Source organism: Equus przewalskii, chromosome 1 (genome assembly GCF_037783145.1).
Source record: "Equus przewalskii isolate Varuska chromosome 1, EquPr2, whole genome shotgun sequence".
Classification (NCBI taxonomy): domain Eukaryota; kingdom Metazoa; phylum Chordata; class Mammalia; order Perissodactyla; family Equidae; genus Equus; species Equus przewalskii.
The window spans coordinates 124,924,411-124,948,421 of NC_091831.1; the positions used below are offsets into that span (position 1 = coordinate 124,924,411).

General features: G+C 47.5%; 2 protein-coding genes across 7 annotated transcripts in view; one reads left to right on the forward strand and one right to left on the reverse strand.

The window, feature by feature from the left end:
• Positions 1 to 1,461: 1,461 nt before the first annotated feature.
• CALML4 (calmodulin like 4) lies at positions 1,462 to 14,361 on the forward strand. 6 transcript variants are annotated; one of them, XM_070622717.1, is made up of 7 exons: positions 1,463 to 1,602; positions 2,269 to 3,002; positions 3,105 to 3,135; positions 4,008 to 4,141; positions 8,121 to 8,226; positions 9,252 to 9,392; positions 14,053 to 14,361. In XM_070622717.1, exons 2-7 carry the CDS (start codon positions 2,868 to 2,870, stop codon positions 14,148 to 14,150), a joined length of 645 nt encoding a protein of 214 aa, XP_070478818.1. In that variant the 5' UTR covers positions 1,463 to 1,602; positions 2,269 to 2,867; the 3' UTR covers positions 14,151 to 14,361. The 6 variants fall into 6 exon arrangements, with proteins under 6 accessions (XP_070478824.1, XP_070478818.1, XP_070478832.1 ...); XM_070622723.1 differs by lacking the exons at positions 4,008 to 4,141; positions 8,121 to 8,226 and adding an exon at positions 11,009 to 11,197 and having other exon boundaries at positions 1,462 to 1,602; XM_070622731.1 differs by lacking the exons at positions 1,463 to 1,602; positions 4,008 to 4,141; positions 8,121 to 8,226 and adding exons at positions 1,732 to 1,889; positions 11,009 to 11,197.
• Positions 14,362 to 17,013: 2,652 nt separating this feature from the next.
• PIAS1 (protein inhibitor of activated STAT 1) overlaps positions 17,014 to 24,011 on the reverse strand; it is a 113,671-nt gene continuing 106,673 nt past the window's right edge. Inside the window, exons 12-14 of the mRNA XM_008539581.2 lie at positions 23,262 to 23,404; positions 21,648 to 21,685; positions 17,014 to 21,032 (exon numbers count right to left, since the gene is read on the reverse strand). Coding sequence (XP_008537803.1) covers positions 20,739 to 21,032; positions 21,648 to 21,685; positions 23,262 to 23,404 — 475 coding nt within the window. The 3' untranslated portion in view covers positions 17,014 to 20,738. The remainder of the gene's footprint in view (positions 21,033 to 21,647; positions 21,686 to 23,261; positions 23,405 to 24,011) is intronic.

Consider the following 24,011-nt stretch of genomic DNA (forward strand, 5'->3'; position numbering starts at 1 on the left):
GAAGAACTAGAAGGACTTACAACTAGGATATACAACCATGCACTGGGGTTTGGGGAGAGAAAAAAAAGAAAAGGAAGATAGCAACAGAGGTTAACTCAGGGTGAGTATTTCCCTGCCAAAAAAAACTTAAAAAAGAAAACAGTCCAAAAAGATGAATAAAAAATTAGGTATGAAAGTGAATATTTACAATGGAAAAGAAATCACAGCAAATACAGCCTTGGAGATTTCCTTCCCTCTTGACCAAGACCCTTTTGGGTAGTTGCTGGAAATGTCTCCCCAGAAATACTTCTTAATTGCAACCTGGCTTCACCTCACAGCCAGTGGTTCTCAAAGTGTGGCCTCACTGGCAGCAGCAGGACCGCAGAGGAAAATGCAAATCCTCGTCCCCTTCCGCCTGCTGAATCGGAACCTCCAGGTGAACAAAGTCTCGGGCCCCGAGTGGTATCAGAGAGGGTGTTTTCTCACGTTGGGCTGACGCGTGGTGTACACAGCAGAGTGAGGCACACAGCTTGAGGGATTTTTGTACAGTGAACCTGACATCCCACCACCCCTGCAGGTGAGACCCCCTAAAAACACGAAGGAGGTGGCAAGCTGGGATGCCTTTGGGGGCACACAGCCCCAAACCCCAGCACACGCCAGCCTTTGCTGTCAGTAGCGTTTGAGTGGATTCCAGCTCTTAGCGACCCTGTGTATAGCAGAACAGAAGCCTGCCTGCTCCTTTTCTGCACCGTCCTCTCACCCCCCAGCACAATATCAGACGATGTTCTTCTGCTATTCATACGGTTTTGGTGGCCAATTTTTTTTCACAAGTGGGTGGCCAGGTCCTTCTTCCTAGTCTAGTCTGGAAGCTCCACTGTAATTTGTCCACCATGGGTGACCCTGCTGGTATTTGAAATGCCAGGGGCACAGCTTTCAGCAGCACAGCAACACATGGCTGCCACAGTGTGACAGCTGACAGACGGGTGGTGGGCTTCCCTGGCCAGGAAACGAACCTGGGCTGTGGTGGTGAGAGCGCCGAATCTTAACCACTAGACCACCAGGGCCGGCCACGTACTGATCCAAAGCCAAGGAAATAGCTTCTCTCGGGGCGGCTCCGTGGCCAAGTGGTTAAGTTCACGTGCTCTGCTGCAGCGGCCCAGGGTTCGGATCCTGGCCGTGGACATGGCACCGCTGGTCAGGCCACGTTGAGGCAGCGTCCCACATCCCACAACTAGAAGGATGTGCAACTAAGATATACAACTGTGTACAGGCGGGGGTTGGGGAGATAAAGCAGAAAAAAAAAAAAAAAGATTGGCAACAGTTGTTAGCCCAGATGCCAATCTTAAGAAAGAAAAATAGCTTCTCTCCCCCTTGAGCCCCTCCCAAACACAGGGTGATTTGGAGCGGGAGCTTCGCCCTGGCTCCTCCCAGGTCCCCCACAAGCCTCACCTCTGCAGCCCCCACACTTCCGAGGCCCCGCCTGACTTTCCTTCACTTCTTCTCCCCCACGGCTGTGTGGAGAACCTCTCTTCCTCCCCTGTACCCTGGCCAGCCCTTCCTTTTCTCAGCCCCACGGAGAGGGCTCAGAATCCTCCGGCTGAAATTCTCTGGGTCTAGAAACAGGTATGAAGAGGTGACGCAGGAGACACGATTTGGGGGGGAAGAGAACCTTCCACGTGGAGGTGATCAGGAAAGGAGGGAGGCAGAATGGACCAAAGGCAGGCTCCGCCCGTCACGTGCCTTGTACAAATTAGCAAGAGGCCCCTTTTCCTCTGGGCACGTGCGGCCCTTCCCAGGACCCACGGGTCACCTGAGCCAGGAACCCTTGTGTAGGGCACAACCTGTGCGGCCATACAAGCCGGTCTTACCAAAGTGGGCGGAGCCTGGATTGGAGCCCCACAGACAAGGCGGTGAGCTGTGGACAGGGAGGTGGAGGGCGAGAACCCAGCGGGCCATGGCAGCAGCTCTAGGGAACGCCCCACCCTACCCTCACTTCCGGGGTCGGGAGGGCGCACAAACCACTGAGGAAACGGGAGGAGGCGGTTTCTGCGGAAGGGGTGGGGGCTGCGGTGGGGAGAACAGGGAGAGGAAGAGAAGGAGCCTTCCTGGCCCGGGAAAGAAACCTAAGAGGCCTCCCTGCAAGCCCCTGGGCAGCGGGCTGTGCGGCCTGAGACCCCGGCGCAGGCACCCACCCGACCCCCACCGCCACCCCCAGGGTCCCCGGAGGGGGCAGGGAATTGACACATGTTGAGAACCGACTGTGCGCTGGCCCTTTGATTCTCTCCACAGCCCTGTGATGAGGCCTGGCGAGGAAACTGAGGCTCAGAGCGGTGAAATGATGCCCCAAGGCCACTCAGCACACGGGCGTGAGGGGAAGGACTGAATCCAGCCTGTGAGCACCAAAGCCTGTGTCCCCACTACATACTGCACCCCAAGGCTTTGTCGGTGGAGGCCTCTGTCCCGGGGCCGTGCCCTGGCAGCGGGGTTTCCTTCCCAGCTGCAAGACGGTGTGTGATGAGCCTTTGATAAGACAGTGTGCAAAGGGCCCGACACATAGTAGGAGCTTGTCAGCTTTCCATCTTAGTCCCAGGAGAGAAAGAAAGGCCCCCTAAGGCCCAGGGCAGAGCCCAGGAGCAGCCCCGGCCCGGGCCCCCTTTCTCTGTGTCACCGATCTCCTCTCCGTGTCCACGGAGGGCTCCCAGGAAGGAACAAGGGCGCTAATCCGCTTGCTACAGAGCCTCAGCTTGCCGATGCAGGAGTGGTCCGGGGGGAGCCCTTCTGCAGCCCCGTTTTCTCAAACTCCAACCTGCTGCTTGGCCCAGGCGGTGGCCGGGCATCAGCTGTGCACGGAAGCTGGAATCTGACCCCTGGCGTTGGGCCTGGTCTCCATGGCAGCCGCGGATTTATTACTGGGGCCTCCACCCAGCTTGGCGGACTTTCGACTTGAAGCCGGGAGGAAGGGGAACCGGGAAGGCGCTTCTGGGAGCAGCGAGCCCAGGGTGGCAGCCAGAGGCTCCACGATGGTAATGGAGGGTCTGTGTCACCCCGCTCGGCTGACCCGGGATGGGGGAGGGAGGGGCGCCTTCACGAGGCCCTCCCTGACTGTTTTCCTCTCTCTGCTGCAGGCCAAGTTTCTTTCCCAGGACCAAATTAATGGTAGGTTGGGTTTGCTCCTTAATTAGCAACTCACAGCAAAATATGGGTCTCATTAGGCAATTTGCTCTGCTCGTTTTTTTTTGTTGGTGGGAAGGAGACGGCTGGTGGGAGAGCTGGGCCCACCCACAGGCAAGGGGCCGGCTCTGCGGGGGGAGGGAGTGGGGTAAGGCTCCGAGGTAGAAATGCTGGTATTACATGTGGCAGTGTGACTGACACATGATGGGGTGGGAGGTGAGAGGAGAGCTCGCTAAATTTTTCCTCCAGAACCTGACAGATGGATTTGGGGGCGGATGGGAATAGGAGATGGTGAGAGACACCATTAACTGGCTATGGCCAAGGGCCAAACAAAAGAAGGGAGCTTCGGGCTAAAATAGAGAGAAGAGCCCAGGTCTGCACCCCCAGGCGCGATACTTCTGCTCTCTGGGCCTCAGTCTCCCCATCTGTAAAGTGGGGGCATCAGCTTAAATGGTCTCTGAGGTCCCTCTGCCCTGACATCAAGCCTACTTTTGGTGTTCGGAACACTTTATTCCGAGTCCCCTAACCTGCTGGCTCCCAAGCAGGCTTCAGTTTCACACAGTGCATTGTTCTCTTTCCAAAGGCCAAGGGGAAAGAACTGGGTTACCCAGAACTCAGGGGCCCTGCTCTGGACCAGGGGAGGCTCAACAGAGCCCAGGTGGGCTCAGGGTTACTTGGGCAGGGATTCCAGAGTTCTCGGCACCCAGAGCTTTGTCTAGAAGGGAGAGTAGGTGAGCGAGTTGCAGGCTCCAGGTGGGCACCTCTGCATAGACCCCTTGATATCCTCACGCCAAGAGGAGGGCCAGAGCAGGGACGTTTAAAACACCAGGCCTAGGGTAGGGGCCTCTCCTGCCCAGGTCTCAAGGCAGGACTGAGTGGGTCTCAGGGCTGGAGTCTACCTGTCAGCCTCAGTGTCCCCCAACCCACGCCTGGTTCTGAGGTCCCCTGGCCCTCCCTCCTGGGGCCCCTGAAGACCTCGGAAGGGAAGAAGGTAAGCATCCCTTTGTATCCCAGTATCTGACATCAAGAAAGTGGCTGATGAAGGACTGGGCAGGGGCGGCCTGCTCGAGTGGGAAGAACAGGGGCCTCAGAGGCCGCGGGCCTGGGATCCACTCACCCTGAGCCTCAGTTTTCTCATCTGTCAAGTGGGGGTGACACTCCCTCCCCAGGCTGTTGTGAGCAAGGGACAAAGAGGGTGATGTCAGTCATGCACCTGACTCTGGGTCGTGGAGCTCTGTGCTGGGGCCAGCCTGCTCTAGCTAGCGCCAGCCCAGTGGTACAGTTTTAGGAATTTTGCGAGCTGATTGTTAAAATTAGTCATTATTACATAACATAAAATCAAACAATATTCCAATCCTGCATCTATACAAAAAAAAAAGTCCTATTGCAATCAGCAGTGCTGAAGATTTTAAAGAGGCTTTGGTTTAATGAATATAATTTGTACAAGGGTGAGAAATAGTTTAACAGAAGATCACTTATGAGATTTAATTACAATATTCATTCATTAGGAAAAGAGGTGCATTCTTTGGCATGCAACGTCATTGGGCAAATCATGATTGAATCAAAACTATAGGTTGGCGGGCTGGCCCGGTGGCGCAGTGGTTAAGTTCGCATGTTCTGCTTCCAAGGCCCAGGGTTCGTGGGTTCGGATGCCGAGTGTGGACCTATACACCGCTTGTCAAGCCATGCTGTGGCAGGCGTCCCACATATAAAGTAGAGGAAGATGGGCACAGATGTTCGCTCAGGGCCAGTCTTCCTCAGCAAAAAGAGGAGGATTGGCAACAGATGTTAGCTCAGGACTAATCTTCCTAAAAAAAAAAAAAGAAAATTGAAAACTGTAGGTTGGCAACAGATACAACTCGCTTGTGATCATCAATTGGCTAGATGGAATTTATAATGCAGACTATTGCATATTTTATTATTATTTGTGAATTGTGTGCTACACATCCCTTATGTCTATAAAATTTATAATAAACTCATATACATGTGTCATCAGAGCCAGGTGTTAAACCTTCGACAGCCCATTATCCCAGGCCCCAGGGAGAGCTCTTTCTTGCCCCGGAGTATTTGCATCTTGAAAGGGAAGACCTAGCAAGAATTTTTTTTTTTTATCATTTTTTTTAAATTAAGGTTATAAAAGTTAACATCCTTGTGAAATTACAGTTGTACATCATTATTAGTCATGTTGTAGGTACACCACTTCACCCCTAGTGCCCTCCCCCCATCCTCTTTTCCCCTGGCAACCACCGATCAGTTCTCTTTGTCCATATGCTAACTACCACCTATGAGTCGAGTCATACAGAGTTCGTCTTTCTCTCTCTGGCTTATTTCACTCAACATAATACCCTCAAGGTCCATCCATGTTGTTGTGAGTGGGACGACTTTGTCCTTTTTTATAGCTGAGTAGTATTCCATTGTATATATATACCACATCTTCTTTATCCAATCATCAGTTGCTGGGCACTTAGGTTGGTTCCATGACTTGGCTATTGTGAATAATGCTGCAATGAACATAGGGGTGCATGGAACTTTTGGAATTGCTAATTTCAGGTTCTTAGGATAGATTCCCAGTAGTGGGATGGCTGGGTCATAAGGTATTTCTATTCTTAACTTTTTGAGGAATCTCCATACTGTTTTCCATAGTGGCTGCCCCAGTTTGCATTCCCACCAACAGTGTATGAGGGTTCCCTTTTCTCCACAGCCTCTCCAACATTTGTCACTCTTGGTTTTGGATATTTTTGCCATTCTAACAGATGTAAGGTGATATCTTAGTGTAGTTTTGATTTGCATTTCCCTGATGATTAGTGATGATGAGCATCTTTTCATGTGTCTATTGGCCATCCGTATATCTTCTTTGGAGAAATGTCTGTTCATGTCCCCTGCCCATTTTGTAATTGGGTTATTTGATTTCTTATTGTTGAGTTGTGTGAGTTCTTTGTATATTACGGAGATTAACCCTTTGTCGGATAAATAACTTGTGAATATTTTTTCCCAATTAGTGGGCTGTTTTTTTGTTTCAATCCTGTTTTCCCTTGCCTTGAAGAAGCTCTTTAGCCTGATGAAGTCCCATTTGTTTATTCTTTCTATTGTTTCCCTCGTGAGGGGTTATGGTGTCTGAAAAGATTCTTTTGAAGCTGATGTGATGGTGCAAAGAGTGTGCTGCAGATATTCTCTTCTAGCAGACTTATTGTTTCAGGCCTAATCTTTAGGTCTTTGATCCATTTTGAGTTTATTTTAGTAAATGGTGAAAAAGAATGGTTGATTTTCATTCTTTTACATGTGGCTGTCCAGTTATCCCAGCACCATTTGTTGAAGAGACTTTCTTTTCTCCATTGTAGGCCCTCAGCTCCTTTGCTGAAGATTAGCTGTCCATAGATGTGTGGTTTTATTTCTGGGCTTTCAATTCTGTTCCATTGATCTCTGCATCTGTTTTTGTACCAGTACCATCTAGCAAGAATTTTTAATCCAATTCATTTAACCCAATTTATTCTGTCATTCAACAAATCTATGAGTCCTTTCTTCCTGCCAGCCCAGTTCTAGGCATTCAGGATGCAGCAGAGAACACAATAGCCAAATCCCGGCCCTCTTGGGGGGGTCACATTCCAGGGAGGGGAGCAACAAAGGAAAGCAGTAAAATATATAGGATGCTAGATGGCCGACCTATCAGGAGAGAAGGCCGGAAGGGGACAGGAGGTGTGCGGGGCTGGGCGGATGGAGAGAACAGCCCAGTCTTCTGTTCCAGCGCTGGAATCCCAAGTTCAGATCTGGCCGCCCAGGACCCTAAATGGTGTGTTTGTCAGGTAGGAAGACACAGTGTGCTCTATGTAGCAGCTCGTTAGGAAGTGGCCCTCCGTTTGACCCCGGCCCTGCTGATGTCAGAGGCCATGCGCCCCAGGTCCTGATGGGGCACGTGGGAGGGGGCAGTTTGCCCACCTGTAGTTCCAGGCCCCCAGGGTGGGATGGCCACCTTCTAGCACAACCGTCACAGGACAAGGCCTCAGGAGGGCAGTGGGCCCACTCCTCGCCCAGGCGCAAACCCAGACAGGAGACAAGGTGGGGTACCCTTGAGAGGTCCCCAGGAGGGACACAGTGGGGGAGAGCTGAGTTTAAGCCCTGCATGCACAGTGGCCCCCCTCTGTCCCCCTGATGTCAGGTGATGGCTCCGCTGGTGCTGGTTCCTCTTGGAAAGAATTGGGTTTTGCAGAAACCAAAGTGGGGTCTTAGGCCAGGCCCTGACCTGCTGACCCTGGGCCACTCCAGCCCCTGCCACTGGGTCCTGTCTGTGGTCTGCCCCTCCTGAAGCCCAGGCTCTGGATTCTTTGAAACTAGAAGGGGGAGGGTCTTCCCCTTCAAACTCTCCACCAGCACAAAGGCAGCAAATTGTCTCTAAACCCCATTGGGCCGGCTGGCCTTTTGTTTCTTGGTGAAGAAGATTGTCTCTAAGCTAACATCTATGCCAGTCTTCCACTATTTTGTATGTGGGGTGCTGCCACAGCATGGCTTGATGAGCAGTGCATAGGTCTGCACCCGGGATCCAAACCCGTAAACCCTGGGCGATGGAAGCTGAGCACACAAAACAAACCACTATGCCATTGGGCCAGCCCTGGCCGACTTTTTATTAGCAACCCCCCTGCACTCCTAGGCTGCCAGGAGAGGCCTTGTCTAGGGAATAGGAAGGGGCCCTAGGCCTGGTTTGGGGGGCAGGGGGTCGTTGGGGGTTTCCTCCCTCCCTTCACCCACTCTGCTGCCCTCTGCCTGGGAATCGAGGATCCAGTGTGGCCTTGGGCAGAGCTCGCCTCAGGAGCAAGGCTGCCCAGGGGAGGTGCTCAGCTGCCTCAGCCCTCACTGCCTCATCTGCACAATGGGAACAATAAAGGGACACAGCAGAGGGCACTCAAGATTACACAAGGGCCTGGGGCAAAGTGCTCAGTAGTGTGAGCTGTCCTTGTTGTTTTTGTTGTTGTTATGAGCTAAGGGGCTGCTGGTCCAGGCCTCTGAGGAACCACCTTGGTGGTGTGAGAAGCAGCAGAGAGCAGGGTGCTGAGACGCCCCCGTGCAGGCCCCGCAGGTCTCCAGGTGGGACTCAAGCAGCAGCTCCACCCTGTGGGCCTCGGGGACTAAAGGAGAGTCACCCGGGAGCTTTTGACCTGTTCTGATGGCAGCCCCACCCTGGTCAGACTCTCTGGGTGGGTGTCGGGGGGGGGGGGGGGGCTGGGGGGATGTCCTGTTATCTTGGGGAGCTCCCAGCTGGCCTCCGTGCCTGCAGGGCTGGGAGGCGGGGATGGAGATGCAGGGGGATGCTGAGCTCGGCTGGGCCATGAGACTGTGGATCCAGAGGCTTAGCTCTGGCAGCCATTTCATCTCCACCAAGGGAGAAAGGGTTTGGGAGACCAGCAAGCCAGATCCCATCAGAGCGCAGTACCCCTTGATGTCCCCGAGGACAGGCCAGGCCTTGTGTCAGAGGGCAGCTTGAGAGTTCAGCAGCCTGCAGGCTAGGGGCTGGAGCAATGGACTGAGAAGTGCCCGCAGTTGTGATAATAACTGTCACCACATACGAGAGCCACTCTCTGCCACGTCCTCCCAGAGGGGATTTCTGGTCCTCTCAGTAACCCAGGGGCATTATTATTCCCCTTTTCCACATAAATGGTCTTTGCTAAAGTCCCCTGGGCATCTGGTCTCCCTGGCCTGAGAGAGCCTTCCTGTGGTTTTCCTCGGTTGTGGGAGGGGAGAGAAGGGAGAGAAAGAGAAGGAAGGAGGAAGGAGCAGGAAGGGGGAGAGAGAGGGAGGAGGCAAGGGGAATAGGGTTGCTAGAGGAAATACAGGGCACCCAGTTAAATCTGAATTCCAGATACACACAAATACTTTTTTTTGATAAGTATATCCCAGGCAAAATTTTGGACATACTTATACTAAAAACGTATTCATTGTTTATCTGAAATTCAATTTAAATTGGCAGTTCTGTATTTTTATTTGCCAAATCTGGCAAGCCTAGGAGGGAGGAGGAGAGGCGGAGGGAGCAGAGGGAGGAGGGAGAGGTCTGGGCCGGTGGCGCGCGGGTGGAGAGCGAATGATTCTCCCAATTCTCCCTCTGGGCCGTGCAGACTACAAGGAATGCTTCTCCCTGTACGACAAGCAGCAGCGGGGCAAGATAAAAGCCACTGACCTCCTGCTGGTGATGCGGTGCCTGGGGGCCAGCCCGACGCCGGGGGAGGTGCAGCGGCACCTGCAGACGCACGGGCTGGGTGAGTGCGCCGGCGGGCGGGCGCGGAGCCCGGCGCTGGGGAAGCAGCCGCCTGGGCTGGTGGGTGGGCCCGGAGCCGGCAGCTGTGGTCCTGCCCAGGGGCCCAGCCGTGGGGTGTGAAGAGCTGGGAAGTTTGAGGAGTGTGCAGAGCTCACTGGCTCGTGCATCGCTCGGCTGCCTTGAGTCCTCACGGCGATCGCTGACACCCCCTCTCCCAGAGGACCCTGGGGTCGCGGCATTCCACGAGGTTAGCGCAAACCCGCGGTGAAGGCAGTGCCCACGGCCATCCCCGTGTTGTTCCGACAGAACAGTTTCCCTGGATGGAGGATTTGTCCTGTGCTTGGCTCAACCCCTATGAAGTAGGCGCTACCCGAGTCCCTGCTTACAGGTAGAGGTCAAGGTTCAGAGTCGTTAGGTACCTGGCCCGAGTGCTTAATTAAGCCAGTGGAACTCAATTCTTCTAATTTCAAAGACTGACCTAAAAACGACACGATACTCTGAGAAAAAATGTGGAGGGAAACCCACCCAAAACTTCCCAAGAGGTTCTCTCTGGTCGTGGGGTTATGGGTGATTTTCATTCCCTTTATTGTTGTTTCCTGTTTTTGACAAGGGGAATATATAGGACTTTTATAACCAGAAACAAACAAGTTGTGTGTTTTTTTTGAGAAGAAAAAGGGAGGGGTGTCAGAGGCTGCGGTGGCTGTTTGCATTGGTAGCTTAGGAAGGAAAGACGGGCCCAGAGGAAGGGGGCAGCCTGGAAAGAGCAATTGACCTGGAGCCCAGAGGCGACTTCTCAGTCTCTGGACCTCAGTTTCCTCCTCTCGGATGGGTCCACCACCTGCCAGGGTTGTCCTGAGGTCCCGTCAGAGTGAGCCTGCAGCAGTGCTGGGAGCCGCTCCTGGCGCAGGCCTGGCGGGCTGGGGCGGGCCTCCGGAGGCTGGAGCCCGCTGGTGGGGCGTTCAGCAACTGAGATCCCCGCTTCCAGCTGCGAAGGGGTGGTGGTTTCCTTTGGTTTCTGTCTCCTCCAAACAGGAAGTTGTGGTCAGGGGAAGCTCTTTCCTGCAGTTGTAGCCTGGCCAGGTCCCCAGGCTAGCTCGGAGGAGGGGCACAGACTGGGCAGCCTAGGGTGGAGGCTGCAGTGAGGGGAAAGACAGGTGAACAGCCCAGCTGGGACTGGCGCTGGAGGCCCCCAGTGGGGTCACCCGTTTATCTTGGTGGATGTGCTGCAGTGGCCGCCAAGGGCGATGGACACAAAGATGTACTTCCCTCTAATTCAGGGCAGGAGAGAAGCAGCCAGAAGAGAGCAGAGGAGGTGGTTCTCCATCCTGATCTGACCACTCTCTGTGAAATGACTCCACACTCTGAGCTGCTGCCTCCTTCGTGGGCAAAATGAGATGATGGTCTCTGAGGATTGTTGGGAGGATTAAATGAAGTGTATCCGTGGTGGGAACTCAGAGGGCTGCAGCCTCTTCACCATGACCTGTGCCACCATCATGGCGCCTCTTGAATTAGGTGGCCTTTGAGCTGGTCATGAAGGCTTGGGCAGAAGGCCAGTTGGCTTCCCCAAGCAGAGCCTTTTCCTCCCTGCTCACTCTGCTGTGTTTGGGGGTTTCCTAGACAGAAATGGAGAGCTGGATTTCTCCACTTTCCTGACCGTTATGCACATGCAAATCAAACAAGAGGACCCAAAGAAAGAAATTCTATTGGCCATGTTGATGGCAGACAAGGAGAAGAAAGGCTACATCATGGCGTCCGAGCTGCGGTCAAAACTCATGCAACTTGGGGAGAAGCTCACCCACAAGGAAGGTAATGGCATGGGTCCATCTATCCCAGTAGCAGGAGAGGATTAGGGAGTTGGGGGGAGGACAGCAAAGCCCAATCCATGCCACCAGGATTGTGCAGATACCACATTTGATGCGTGCTCTGGAGGCTGCAACTGGATGTCGGTTGAGGTGGGTGAACTCTGGACTGGAGCCAGGGGGGAGAACTAAGGGGCTTTGGGGTTGGCTGACAGTGGAGAAGTCAGCAGGGAGAAGGAACGGCCTGGGGAAACCCAGCTAGGGTCCACTTGGGCATCACTCTGTTTAAACTTTCACTGTGGGCCAACATTTAGTGCTTATGGCACCCCTGGGAGCACTAGTGCCCCCCTTATACTGGTAAACAAACAGGTGAAGTGTGGGGCTTACAAGTAGTCATGCTAGGAGCCGAATGCAGGTCAGTTAGACACTTGCCCGCCCCTAGCCCATCTCAGGCTCATCTCCTCCCCACAACTGTCTTCTGAATTTGCTGCTGATGCCAAGAGTTTCCAAACTCAGGTGCTACATTGGCCCCTTTCCTCATGGCTCAGCCAGCACTAGGAGCTCTTCCAGAAGGGGTGTCCATGGTGGCCTTTGCCGGGACTGCTGGTCACAGAACCCTACCAGGGGGCCTTTGTCTCGCACCTTCCAGCAGCCCAGCATGCCTTCCTGCCTCAGAGCAGGACCAGCAGCCTGGGTCTTCTGGGAAAGCCCTTTATACATGGGAAAGGGCGACCTCAGTGCTGGGCCATTTGCCGGTGTTCTTCCAGCCTGCCTGGCTAACCGGTTCCTCGGCCCTGCCCCAGCTGCCGCAAGTTGCTGCCGGAGTCCACACCCACCAACCCAAGAGGCCGGGATTTCTAGTTAGGCCCCTGGGCTTGTCTGTAGTTGGGATGGGAGGGCTGGTGTAGGACATAAGTGGGTGGAGGAAAAAGGCTTCAATGATGATGGGCCTTTAGCCTTGGGTTAAGTCACAACAGATCAGTGGAGAGGTTACAAGGTTGTGGTTTGAATTAGACTTGAATCCTGGCTCCCCCTCCTTCTGGGGGCCCTCAGATGAGTTTCTTAACCTCTCTCACCCTCCTCAGTTTTCTCCTTGGGAAATGAGGTTACAGCAGACAATCGCTCAGGTCCCTCCAAGAGCTAACATTCTATGAAGCAGTCTGCTTGGACTTTATCTGCAGTCACAAAGGCACAGCGCAAAGCATTTACAAACAGCGCTCCAGAAGGCAGATGCCACGCGCTCTCCCCACTGTTTCAGGCTAGCAGCTCTCACCAGCTCAGCTTTCACCGTGGCTGCTTTACGTGAATGGGGAAACAGGCTCTCCTTCCCTCCCAGACTCTGAGGACACCGCTTGGCCTTTTATGTACCAGGTGGAGAGTTAGCTGAGAGGGCCAGCTGGGGCCTTCGTTCTTACAGTTAATGATCTCTGGCTAAAGCAATACCACAGCCCCTAAACCCACGCATCTCTCATTTGTTTAACCATTAAAGAAACTAGCAATGTGTCCCAGACAGGCAGGGAGGCCGATTTCCCTTCCTCTTGCTGTGGGAGACAGAAAGATGATACTAGAAGTAGGAATCCTTTACCTTGGGTGATTGAAAGAAAACCTTTAATTTTATTACAAAGCATCCTTGGAGCAGCTGGAGACGGCTGCTGGGAAGGCCTCCCTTCCGAGGCCTGGGAAAGGCTGACTTTTGCAGCCCGGTCCTTTATGGGTTCACAGAGGGAAGTGCCGTTCTACCCGGAAGCCATCATCAGGACCCAGCACCGGGCTAAGAGGTGCTGCCCCTCTTCTGGACCGGAGGAGGCTGCAGTGGTTGGCACTGGAGCGGGCATTGGACCTGTCCACAGGGACAGTTTTAATCAAGTGGCTGTGGGTAGAAGCTTCCCCGTGAAATAAGACAAATTACAGTCTCCTCCACCTTCTAAAAAGACTCAGAACTGCCATCAGCTCAGGCACGGAGTACAGGAATTGCATTCAGAGGACGGTGAAGCAGAGACTCACGGGGTATTCTCCAACTGCCCAGAATTATGTGTTGATGTCCAGGGGCAGCGAGGTTAACACAGGGCTGTGAGACGGTTTTGCATGACAGCGAGGATGGTCCAAAGACCCAAAGATGGGTTGGCCCCGAGGGGCCACTGTGGAGATGTGTGAGCTGAGAAGGCTTTTCCTGCCAACGCCTGGGACAAGCTAGTATTTTGTCTCAGGAATCCAGAACCAGAAGAAACAAGCAAATGTGATTTTTCTTGAGCAATGTCAGAGAACAATGGCAGTTTTGTACACTTTAACTTTAGACAGAGTTGAATTTATTTTCTCTCATACTACCTCCACTCCCAAAACAAACACTTTAAAAAAAAGAGGTGATGGTGGCAGACACCACTTGTCGCTAAGTCCCCTCTTGGGGTGGGGGTGGTAGGGAATGCCGAAGTGGGGAGGAAGGCAGGCCGGCCAGGGCAGGCCAAGCCTGGGCTGGTGGAGGGTGTCTGCCTGCCGTGAGGCTGAGAGGGTGGGCTGTGGAAGGCAAAATCCATGCCAAAGGTTTCTGGAAGTATAGGCACAGGGATCAGATATTTTCTACAAAACAAAGCAAAACAAAGCACAAGGTGGCTGCAGTGACTGAATGCTCCTCACCAGTACCTGCCCCAGCCCCTGCAGAAAGCCCGATTAACTCAAAATGGAATCCGGGGTCTCCAAGGGGGAAGGGGAATTGTCCTGTTCCATTCACTGCTTTACCTCCCCGTCTACGGGAACAGTCCACGGGACACTCAGGGAAGACCTCTGGAGAGCCCCAGCCCCTAAGAACTTGATGTCCTGTACCGTAACACTAAAGCCAAACTGAAAAATTCATGTGATTTATTGCAGTCGATGAGCTTTTCCGCGAAGCAAATATCGAACCAAATGGCAAAGTGAAGTATGATGAATTTATCCGGAAGATCACGATTCCTGTGCGGGACTACTGAATGAAGAGAACACAGGAGGGCCTCCTGGGCCTGGAAATGCAGACTGATTGATTTTTAAAAAGGAAAGGGTTCCTTACACTCTAGGGAGATGGCAAACACAGCAGCAAGATGACATTACCCGACTGTGGCAGAGAACTCAGCAATGAAAAGAAATGATTTCAGCCATGGTGTTAGCATGTCTTTAATAAAAGATTTGTATTGATGTTAGTAAGTACATTGGTTGAGCCCTTTACAGCTGGAAAGAGCCTATGATTTGGAGTCGGGCCTGGGTTCCAAGTCCTGACTATTTCCCAGCTATGTGACTGGGCAAGTCACTTCACCCCTCAAAGCCTCAGGATCCTCACTAACGTTGGAGTCCTACTTCTTACCTCACGGAGCCTGTTGAGGATGGTCTTATATAATGACTTGAAAAGGCCTTTGCAAACTGTAGAGCACTGTTCAATCCTGAGTTGCCATGGTAGTGCTTCTCCTAAAAAGGGCAAGCTACCAAAAGACTATACAGTCACGTGTTGCTTAACGACAAGGATAGTTCTGAGAAATGCGTCGTTGAGCGATTCCGTCGTCGTGCAAACATCATAGAGTGCACTTACACAAACCTAAATGGTATTGTCTCCTACACACCAAGGCTATATGGTACTAATTTTATGGGACCACTGTCACATATGCGGTCCATCGTTGACTGAAATGTCATTATGCAGTGCATGACTATATTCCGTATCTGGGTGCTAGAACCATCTTCCACATTTCCAAGATAAAGCCAGTGCCAGCTGAGAAATAGCAACAAGCAAAGAGCTAAAACATCAAAAAACAAAAAACTATGGCAACATTTCTTGCAGCACAGGGCCACTTAAATTCTCATTCCCATCTCAACACATGGTAACATAGTTCAGGATATTCATAAAGAGTATAGGGTGAAAACACTCAAGTTAAAACAAGGCAGCATCAGTTAAGCAGCGGGAAGAGTGATCTGCCTTTACAGCCCACACCGAAGGAAAGCAGATGTGACACGTTGCATTCGGTGAGGCCTTGCAGAGCTTGAGAAGGCCCTTTCTGATGCTCCTGGCAGAATTTTGAACTCTCCACTGGCCTATTATCAGAGAGGCTCATGAGACTGGATGGTCTTCTCAAGTGGGTCAAATTGCTCGTGGCTTCAAGCCATTTCCCCTGGACTAATGGAAAGTAATAAGGGATCTAACAGGCCATGGCCACGATACAGCAAGAGCCCTGGAAAACAGTAGAAGGGGTATTGGTCTTGCTGGGAGCTCTTGCAGCTCAAGTGGCTTTTTAAGTGAGTTATGTAGCCAAGAGGTGCCAGGCTGGTGCTGCCTGTGCGCTCATCAAATTTGTGGATCCATTGGCAGTGTTAGCACAGCCCTAAAAAGGGCCGGAGTCACACATCAGCATGTTGGGGAAGGGGAGGGGCAGGGCAGAACTCTAAGTAGAGATTTTCATCCTTATATGTATCAAAATTGGGCTCTCTGGGCTGTGGCTTTGTCTAATGGTGCCTTAGCGGCTAAAGCAAAAGAAAACCAAATTAAGGGGGTGGTGTGTCTTTTGGGAGGTTATACAAGACACAAATCTAAGGGCTAGGCACAGGGGAAACTGCAGGGGACAAAACAGTCAGTTTTTAGGCAACTATCTCAGGATGCCATGTGGCTTCTGATCAAACTGAGGTCCTGAGAAAGGAGAGCTCATTTTCCCAACAGTGTAAATGGTCAGTGGGGGTGAGCAGGAATTCCTAGGAGCTATGGAGGAGGGTTTTGTCGGGGGCAGGCAGTAAATGGCCCTAACACCAGCTGGGTGAAGTCTTGGGGAGCCTAGGTTCACACAGGGCAGGGGCAGATAGATCCCAGTTTTGTGGGGTCTGAGGTTTCTGCGACTCGGTAGCCTTCTTTAAAAATACAAAAATAGAAATACACGATTGCTAGGGCTGCTCCCAAGACCCTGGAAGAGGCCAGAGCAAGTGAGGGGCCCTGGTCTTAAACTTCATTACGTTCATGGTAAATGGACCTGCGTCCTGCTTGGATGTTGGCACCCTGAGAACTGCTGTATTTCACTTTCAGGCAAAGCTCCCACGTCTAGCCCCACCTCTCTTTTTAACTCATCATGGACATTAGGAAGCAAGTCCTGCACAGCCAATCTGGAATACCAAGGATTAGACAGCAGACACCTGGGATTTAGATGGGACAGGAAAAGGAAGTTCTGGGCTATAATAAATGAGGCTGCTTTCCCTCAAAGGCTTTTTTTGTCTTTGTCACTGAATGGTCCCAGTATAGTTTTAAAGCAAGTTTTATTAATCTCATTTGCCTAACAGGAGTGTGAAGTATAGCTTGCCAAACACACGTAAGCGCTGTGGAGTGCTCATTAGAGCCTGGAGCGCCTCTCCACGGACTCAGTGTTTCTCATTAAGGGTGTTCGGTGGCTAGGATCCTAAGATCCGACGACGTGTTCTTATTTAAACCTCTACCCCAGGAAAGGCTTTTGCACTACCCCAGGAAAGGCTTTTGCACTACCCCACGTCCAGATTTCATGCTCATTCCTGAAATTCCAATTGGTTCATCTAGCACCTAGTATTGTTTACAAAAAAGGCCACAGTGCTCTTAGTACTCAAATTGCAGATTATTAAAGAGATTTAAAACTAAACAGATACTGTGGTTCATTACAAAGCTGGCCGTATTTCCATAAGAAAGGGGAATGATGGCTGTATACTCATTACTTACCTCAAAGCATGTTGCAAGACAATTAGTTACTTGTCATGCTTTGAAATCTCTGGATCAAAGGTGCTTTGGAAGCACAGAGCATTATCACTTCTCACAGGGACTGTCCCCTGGTATACCCGGCAGTATATTTTACAGAAGACAAATTAACTGAAGGCTTTTCTTTTATTACATCTAAAGAGCTCTACATAAACAGGTAACATTCAATAGGTAAACAATTTTTTTTCCAATGCATGTAATAAATATTTTCACTTGGTACTTTTATACAAACTGACATCGGTCTACTATACATTTTTAAAAGCCATTTTACTGGTTTGGCATGCGGTATGGAAATTCTAAGAGAGAAAGTTTTAAGGCAATGAATCACAGATTTAAGTTCATGGAATTTATGGTAACTTTTATATCTGTTTATATACATTTCCCCCTTTGTTAATTGAACAATTAACAGCAGCGCACTCTGGGACCCCCAGCTATTCTCCCTCCCTCTTTCTGAAATCTAAGCTTTGTGGTTTTTTAAATTAAAAAACAGAATTCGACAGGTATTGATAAAACAAAATTCTCACTAAAATAATTTCAAATGTGCTTTAAAGTCCTGAAGATCTTGAAGTGTTTTATGTATTTAAAACTGGAATTGTTTAAAAACAATGCTCTTTCCACAATTAATCATTTAAAATTGGGACATATTTTCATTCAATTTCAGATATTTGACTCAAAGGAATCTGCCAAGAAATCACATTTTTCAGAAGCTTAAGTGAATCTTTCCTAAGTCAGTAATAATTAAGAATTGTGATAATGTCTAAACTAATAGAAGTAGAAAAATTTTAATGCTCAAAACAAATTAGTCAACCAAGTGTGGCATGGTTAAGGTTCAGATTGTTTTAAAAAGATGTGTCCAATAATGCCCACAAAATAATTGAAAGCCACTTCAACCCTGCTACTCAAACAGCTATTTTATCAAGGATGTATGTGTGCGTAGCATATACATATATACACGCACATACACATACAGTACTGTACAGAAACACAAACATATGCACATCTATTATGAAAGACCAAGGCAAGGGGGATGGTGGCAAGCTGCCTAAAGATTCTGACAATCGCTATTTGTCCACAGACAGCATGTCAATGTTGGCATGGGTGGGAGAGTGAGGGTGGGCAAAGGAAAAAAAGAGATGAAATGACTATGCTTTTTTTTTTTTTTTAAACTTAGAAGATAAAGATGCAGTGCATGACTCTATTAATAATTACTATAGATCATGAAAGTCTGATTGACTAATATTGGCCATGAGACCAACAGAGTGATAGCAACTACTAATGCAACATTGTGGAACATCAACAACTGAAGGAAACAAACTCCTTACAGTGGAATGAACTAAAATAAAAAGACAACTGAATGGTTAGCTTCTCTTGTGGAGACATGACCAAAGCCACTAGACAGACATTTCTTTCTCCCTATTACCTGTTCTTCCCTTAGGTTGGTATAATGCCGGACACTGAGGGAAACTAACCCTCTCCAATACTGGGCTGAAGAAAGTGGAGGGATGGGTTTTCAACTGGATCATTCAAAGAGTTTGTAATTCAGCATCATACACAAAGTTATTGATCAGAATTTTGAGACCACTAACAACGACAGAAAAAAAAAGAAACAAAACAATTCATTTTACCTTAGGTATCTGAATTAATAGAAATATCTCCTATTACAATGTGAAATAAGAGGCAACTCCCCACAATTTAAGTAATTTCTATTCCAATCTGAATTTAGACACAAATTGTACTATTAGATATTAGCCTAAGTTAATATGGCAATGAGAGTTCTTAAAGTGTTTACTCACCACAATACCAGATTCATTTAAAAACTCAACTATTTCCTGTTTTAACTGACAAGGAATTTTTTTTATTGCAAATTGTTTAGTGACTATAACTCAGCCATGTATGTGTGGAATACACATGCGTAGGGGAAGACTATAGAACTCACTTGTCACTCACACACACTTGTCTATAAATACATATATACAACACACACATATACATATCAACACCAACTTGTTTTTCAAAATTCAAGTCAACAATTTAGTGGCAGAGAGATGCTGTAAAAACAGGTATTATTTTTAGATGCCACGCCGTCATGAGAACCATTAACTTTATCATACAACTGCAGACACAACCATCTTGAATTCTACCTGGATTAAAGCAGGTCATTTTGTTACCACTGCAAGGTTTAAAATGACCATTTGATACACAAAGGTGGTCCTTCATCAACTCTGAGAACTCTGAGAACCTTACGTTGTAACATAAAAATCCAGTCTGGAAAACTGGTGATTGTTATGCCCCTTCTTTATTTTTTCTGTTAAACCTGCTAAACCTCTGAATCAGCTAAGAAATATTTCCACAGCGTCAGGTATTACCTGAGGAACATAATACCTTCTCTGATGAGGATTTTGGAACATAAGTAGAGCCACTTTTCCTTCCCTCCACACCTCACTCATCTCCTGAAAAACAGTTTTCAGTATATTTACATGTTCCATTATTAATAAGAATAGATCAGACTAATCCATGAATTCTAAAAAAAAAAAAAAAAGATTTTCCTATGTCATGCTTGTCTTTAAAAGGTAAAGAAAAAATAAACAAGATAGCCAGGCTAAGAAAATAAGTACACTCAGAACCAGAGAGTAAACATGACTAAGAATCAAGACCATTTTGAATTTCAACTATTTATCAGAGAATAGATTTCTACAGATTGACGTGTGGTGCACTGTATTTTCTGAAGCGAATTTACTTTTAGAATAATCGACTTTCTTTCTTTTTTGAGGTGATGTAACCTTACCTCTGTCAGCTGCACAAGACACCCAACAGGGCTTTCTAAGCTATTTTTACTTCCTACTTTGGTATGAAGATCTTACATGAAAACTTGTTACCCTGTGGCCAAAAAAGCAGGTGTTCACAGACTTGGTTTTAATACATAATACTGGCAATCCAAATTTAGAAGAAAGAACTAGACTAAAGTGTATTATTCACAGGTCTGCTAAGCCTACTCGTTACCCAGACAGCTTTATCCCAATCTCTAAAACATATTCTCAGGGGGTATTCAGCAAAAAAGAGCGAATATGTGATGGAGAACATGCAACTGGGATAGTCAATAAAGATGCTCATATGTGAGTTCAAGACCTTCAAAGCACTTTGAAAGAAGCAGGCAACTGATTTATGAACTGAATGCAAACTCGGGAGAAGGAACAGTATGACAGAAAGAAACACACAGACACACACACTGACATACACCCACGAGTTATGTCCTGAAAATACAGAGGGAATGCAGTGGGACAGATGAGATTTATAACTTAAGGCTGGATAAAATATGCACACACACAACAGAATCCAAGTCTGTCATTTTTAGAAAATAGAAATTAAAACTATCTCCCCCAGGCCCCTCCCCACAACAAAGAAAAGCCCACAATTTAAAACTTCAAACATGCAATTCCTTTTCTGTTATTGCAAATAAAATAATGCCATTGAAGTAAAACAAAACCAAAACCAGAGGACAAATGATGAAAAAATTCTTCAGAATCCAGAAAAAAATGAAATGAAGGTGGTTTGTGGGTACTTGTTTTTTTCTTTTTTTCTTTTCTTTCCTTTTTTTGGTTTTTTTTACAAGTGTTTTATCAGACAGGCAGTCTTAGATTTATATACAAAAGTAAAACTGAAAATATAGTTTTGTTCTCTGTACATTTCTTTTAATTTTTTCCCTAAAAAAAGGAAAAAAAACACGCTTGTGTACTTTTCTAAACAGAATAAGGTAAAACATAGCACAAAGTTCTCTTCTTTCTGCCAAGTTCATTTAATCTAGGGTGGGGATGGAGCAGCAGGGGCAAAGGAATCAGTCCAATGAGATAATGTCTGGTATGATGCCGAAGATGGAGGCTGTGTCCGTGCTGCTCCTACTTGCAACGGGGTGGCTGTGGCTCTCCCTTAGGCTGTTGGAGGATACAAGGCTGCTATTACTGCCGCTACTGCTTCCATTGGTGGTTGGCAGAGAAGTACTGCCTCCTGCACTTAACTGATCAAGAAACATCTGTGAGGAGGTATACGGAAAAAACCGAGACGAGTGTAAGAGGTCTTGATCATCTGAAACTGCTGCTGCGGCCGCGGCAAGAAGGGAGGTGTTATAATGCTGGGGAGGGACACAGAAGACAGAACAAAATGCTCATTAGACATCAATAAACTTTCTTGTCAGCAGAACAAAGTCCTAAATTTAATATATTCTGAGTATCTGGTGTTTCTCAAACAATAAAACATTTTGCAAAATCAAATGGCCTTACGTAATGATCACATAATTGATCTTGAGAGGTATTTTTGTATCTGAAACTGGGGGAAAAAAGCAAAATAAAATTTTTATTGTTTTTTGTTTTAATTTGTATTGCAAGCAATTCTTAAAATTATATTTCCAAAGAGGCACGTGCTCCAAAGCAGCAGTAAAGAGGACAGTCCATACTCTTACTCTTCTGGAAATATTTGGCCAAGAAATTTATCAGTCAATATGACTCACTGCCCTGTTTCCTTATAAAACAATACTAGAAACCAACAAATAGATACTGTTCTTACTATATTCTTAGGCACAGCTGAAACAAAGGGATTTTATTTAAATTCTTAAAACCTTAACAATAATGGGTATGACTATAGTAATCTGAATTTCCTAAGGAAGTTTATTTTCTTTCTCTTGGCTACACATTATAACTAAATATTTTAATATACAATTAAAATAACTAATTTTTTTCATATAACATACCTGATTGTCTCCTGATAAGAAAGGAAAGAAATCTAACCCTGTGGGAGAAAAAATTATTTTAGTTTTGAAAACAAAGAAAAAACCCTCCCAAATACTTGAAAAACAAATACAAATCTTAAATGCTAATTCTAAATTCATTTAGAATTTATTTAAACATGAAGAGTTGAGCTGAAGGTTTTACATATCTCCCATCTCCAGATTACCAGGGCCGAAGTCCAAGCTTCAGCAAGGATCCACCCTCTCTCTGACTCCACTTGTGGGACTCGGGCCAGTGCTGCCCTGTGGATCTAACACTGATCCCTTAAACTGACATAACACTTTTCACCAAATGCTCTCACTGATTCCTCTTAAGTAACCTTTCACTCTACTCTAATTTACTGCTCACAAGCACCCCATGAAATTTGTAATTATTTTTGGCCTCATTCTGTGGATAAGGAAGTTTGAAGTTGAAAGAAGTTAAGCAAGTTGAAGTACACATTTTCTTTTTCTTTCCCAAATTTGCTCACTTGCCACTATCTATAACAGATTCTAACTGAGAGACTCTCCAGTGGCCTTGTGGCGAAGAAGTCTGACTAGAACGATTATAACACGAGGACCTGCAAAATGCATAGCACTGTGGTTCTTGATAGTGAGACTTGGCAGTGAGCTAAGTGAGAAAAAGGGCTGCACTGTCCAATAGAATAGACACTAAGCACATGACGTGGTTTCCTCAGATTAAGTAAAATAAAGAATTCAGTTCTTCAGTCACACCAGCCACATTTCAAACGCTCAACATCATATGTACCATACTGGCTGGGAGACATCACATTTCCCTCACTGCAGAAAGTTCTCTTGGATAGAGCTGAAATAAAAATCTACTAAAATCACTAAAAATCTACTCAACTATCTTAGCTCCCAAGATTCCTTGGGGGGGAGTTGAGTGAAACTTCACTTTGTTTTTGTATTAAATTTTCTACTATGAGCATATATGGATTTTTGTAATAAAAAAGAAAAATGTTCTTAGATTATATGGCTAAATATACAAATTAAATTACAAAAGCATATGGGAATAACTAATAATTCTTGATAATGGAAATGATTATTATGAACTCAAAATACATTGTACAAATGAGTATACTGACATTTCAGACTACTTTTAAAAAGAAGAATCAGGCTCACTGGAACAAAAATTAAAACTTTCCAATGTCTCAATTCAGCATTACCTAAAAGACAATACAACACAGTTACCCACAATGCCTGCTGCATTATAACTGGATTCAGGGAACAAAAAATAATTTTCATAAATGTAAGAATTCAAGGCAACATAGTGGAAGTCATCCAAAAACAACTAGACTACTTTGAAACTCACACTGAAAACATTTGAAACATTTGAAACTCATATCATTGCCCTAGTTTTACCACTGGTAGTAAAACACTGGCTATTGATGAAGATACAAACAAGGAACGGGATGCGTATTTACTTATGACCACAGTATGTATCTCTCCCAGTTCCCTAGGTCCAAGCCCCTGTTTTTCCAATCTTTCAGTTCCTCCTCAGACTCACCCCGAAGAAGACTATATACATCAAAGAAATTCATAATGCTATCTGACAAGACAGAAGAACCGGTGACTCACCTTGTAAGTCATAAGGCATGGGTGTCATGTGGAAAGGATGCCTGTAGTCTTGGATGAGGGATGTGTTAATGTAGCTTGTGTCTACAGCAGGGAGGCTTGGGGTGCGGGACACTGGAGATGCTTGATGTGGAAGACTTAATATGCTAGAAAAAGGAAAGGTCTGCATAATTTTCATGAGTCAACTAAACTTTTAAGTTTGACAAACAAAGGGGTTACATCTTACAATGAGTCCTAGCTTTTGTGCTAGAATGAAAGACAAGCAGAGTAATATCTAACTTAGACTACCATAATTATTAGGAAATAATTTGTATACTTAATAGCATTTCAGAGAGGCTACAGGGAGAAATGGTTAGATACAACAGTATCCAACATTCCTAAGTCATATGCTGTCTTCGGAACATCATCATCTACACTTTCAAGAATGCAGGGGGAAGGCATGGCTGAGCCACTTCAATGGGATATGAGTGAAATGTATCTACAGCACAGGAAATTCTGAAACCTCTTAAAAATAAACACTGGAATATCGGCTATTAAAAAAGTACAGGTAGGGGCTGGCCCCGTGGCAGAGTGGTTGGGTTTGGGGGCTCTGCTGCAGGCGGCCCAGTGTTTCGTTGGTTCGAATCCTGGGTGCGGACATGGCACTGCTCGTCAAACCACGCTGAGGCAGCGTCCCACATGCCACAACTAGAAGGACCCACAACGAAGAATATACAACTATGTACTGGGGGGCTTTGGGGAGAAAAAGGAAAA

Excerpts from the sequence above, each read along its gene's own strand:
- CALML4 (XM_070622717.1), top strand. The coding sequence starts at position 2,868 with ATGGCAGCCGCGGATTTATTACTGGGGCCTCCACCCAGCTTGGCGGAC. Across the intron at positions 3,136-4,007 it reads TTCCCAGGACCAAATTAATG|GTCTCAAGGCAGGACTGAGT; the intron begins GTAGGTTGGGTT and ends TCTCCTGCCCAG. Across the intron at positions 9,393-14,052 it reads CCTGCAGACGCACGGGCTGG|TCGATGAGCTTTTCCGCGAA; the intron begins GTGAGTGCGCCG and ends GATTTATTGCAG.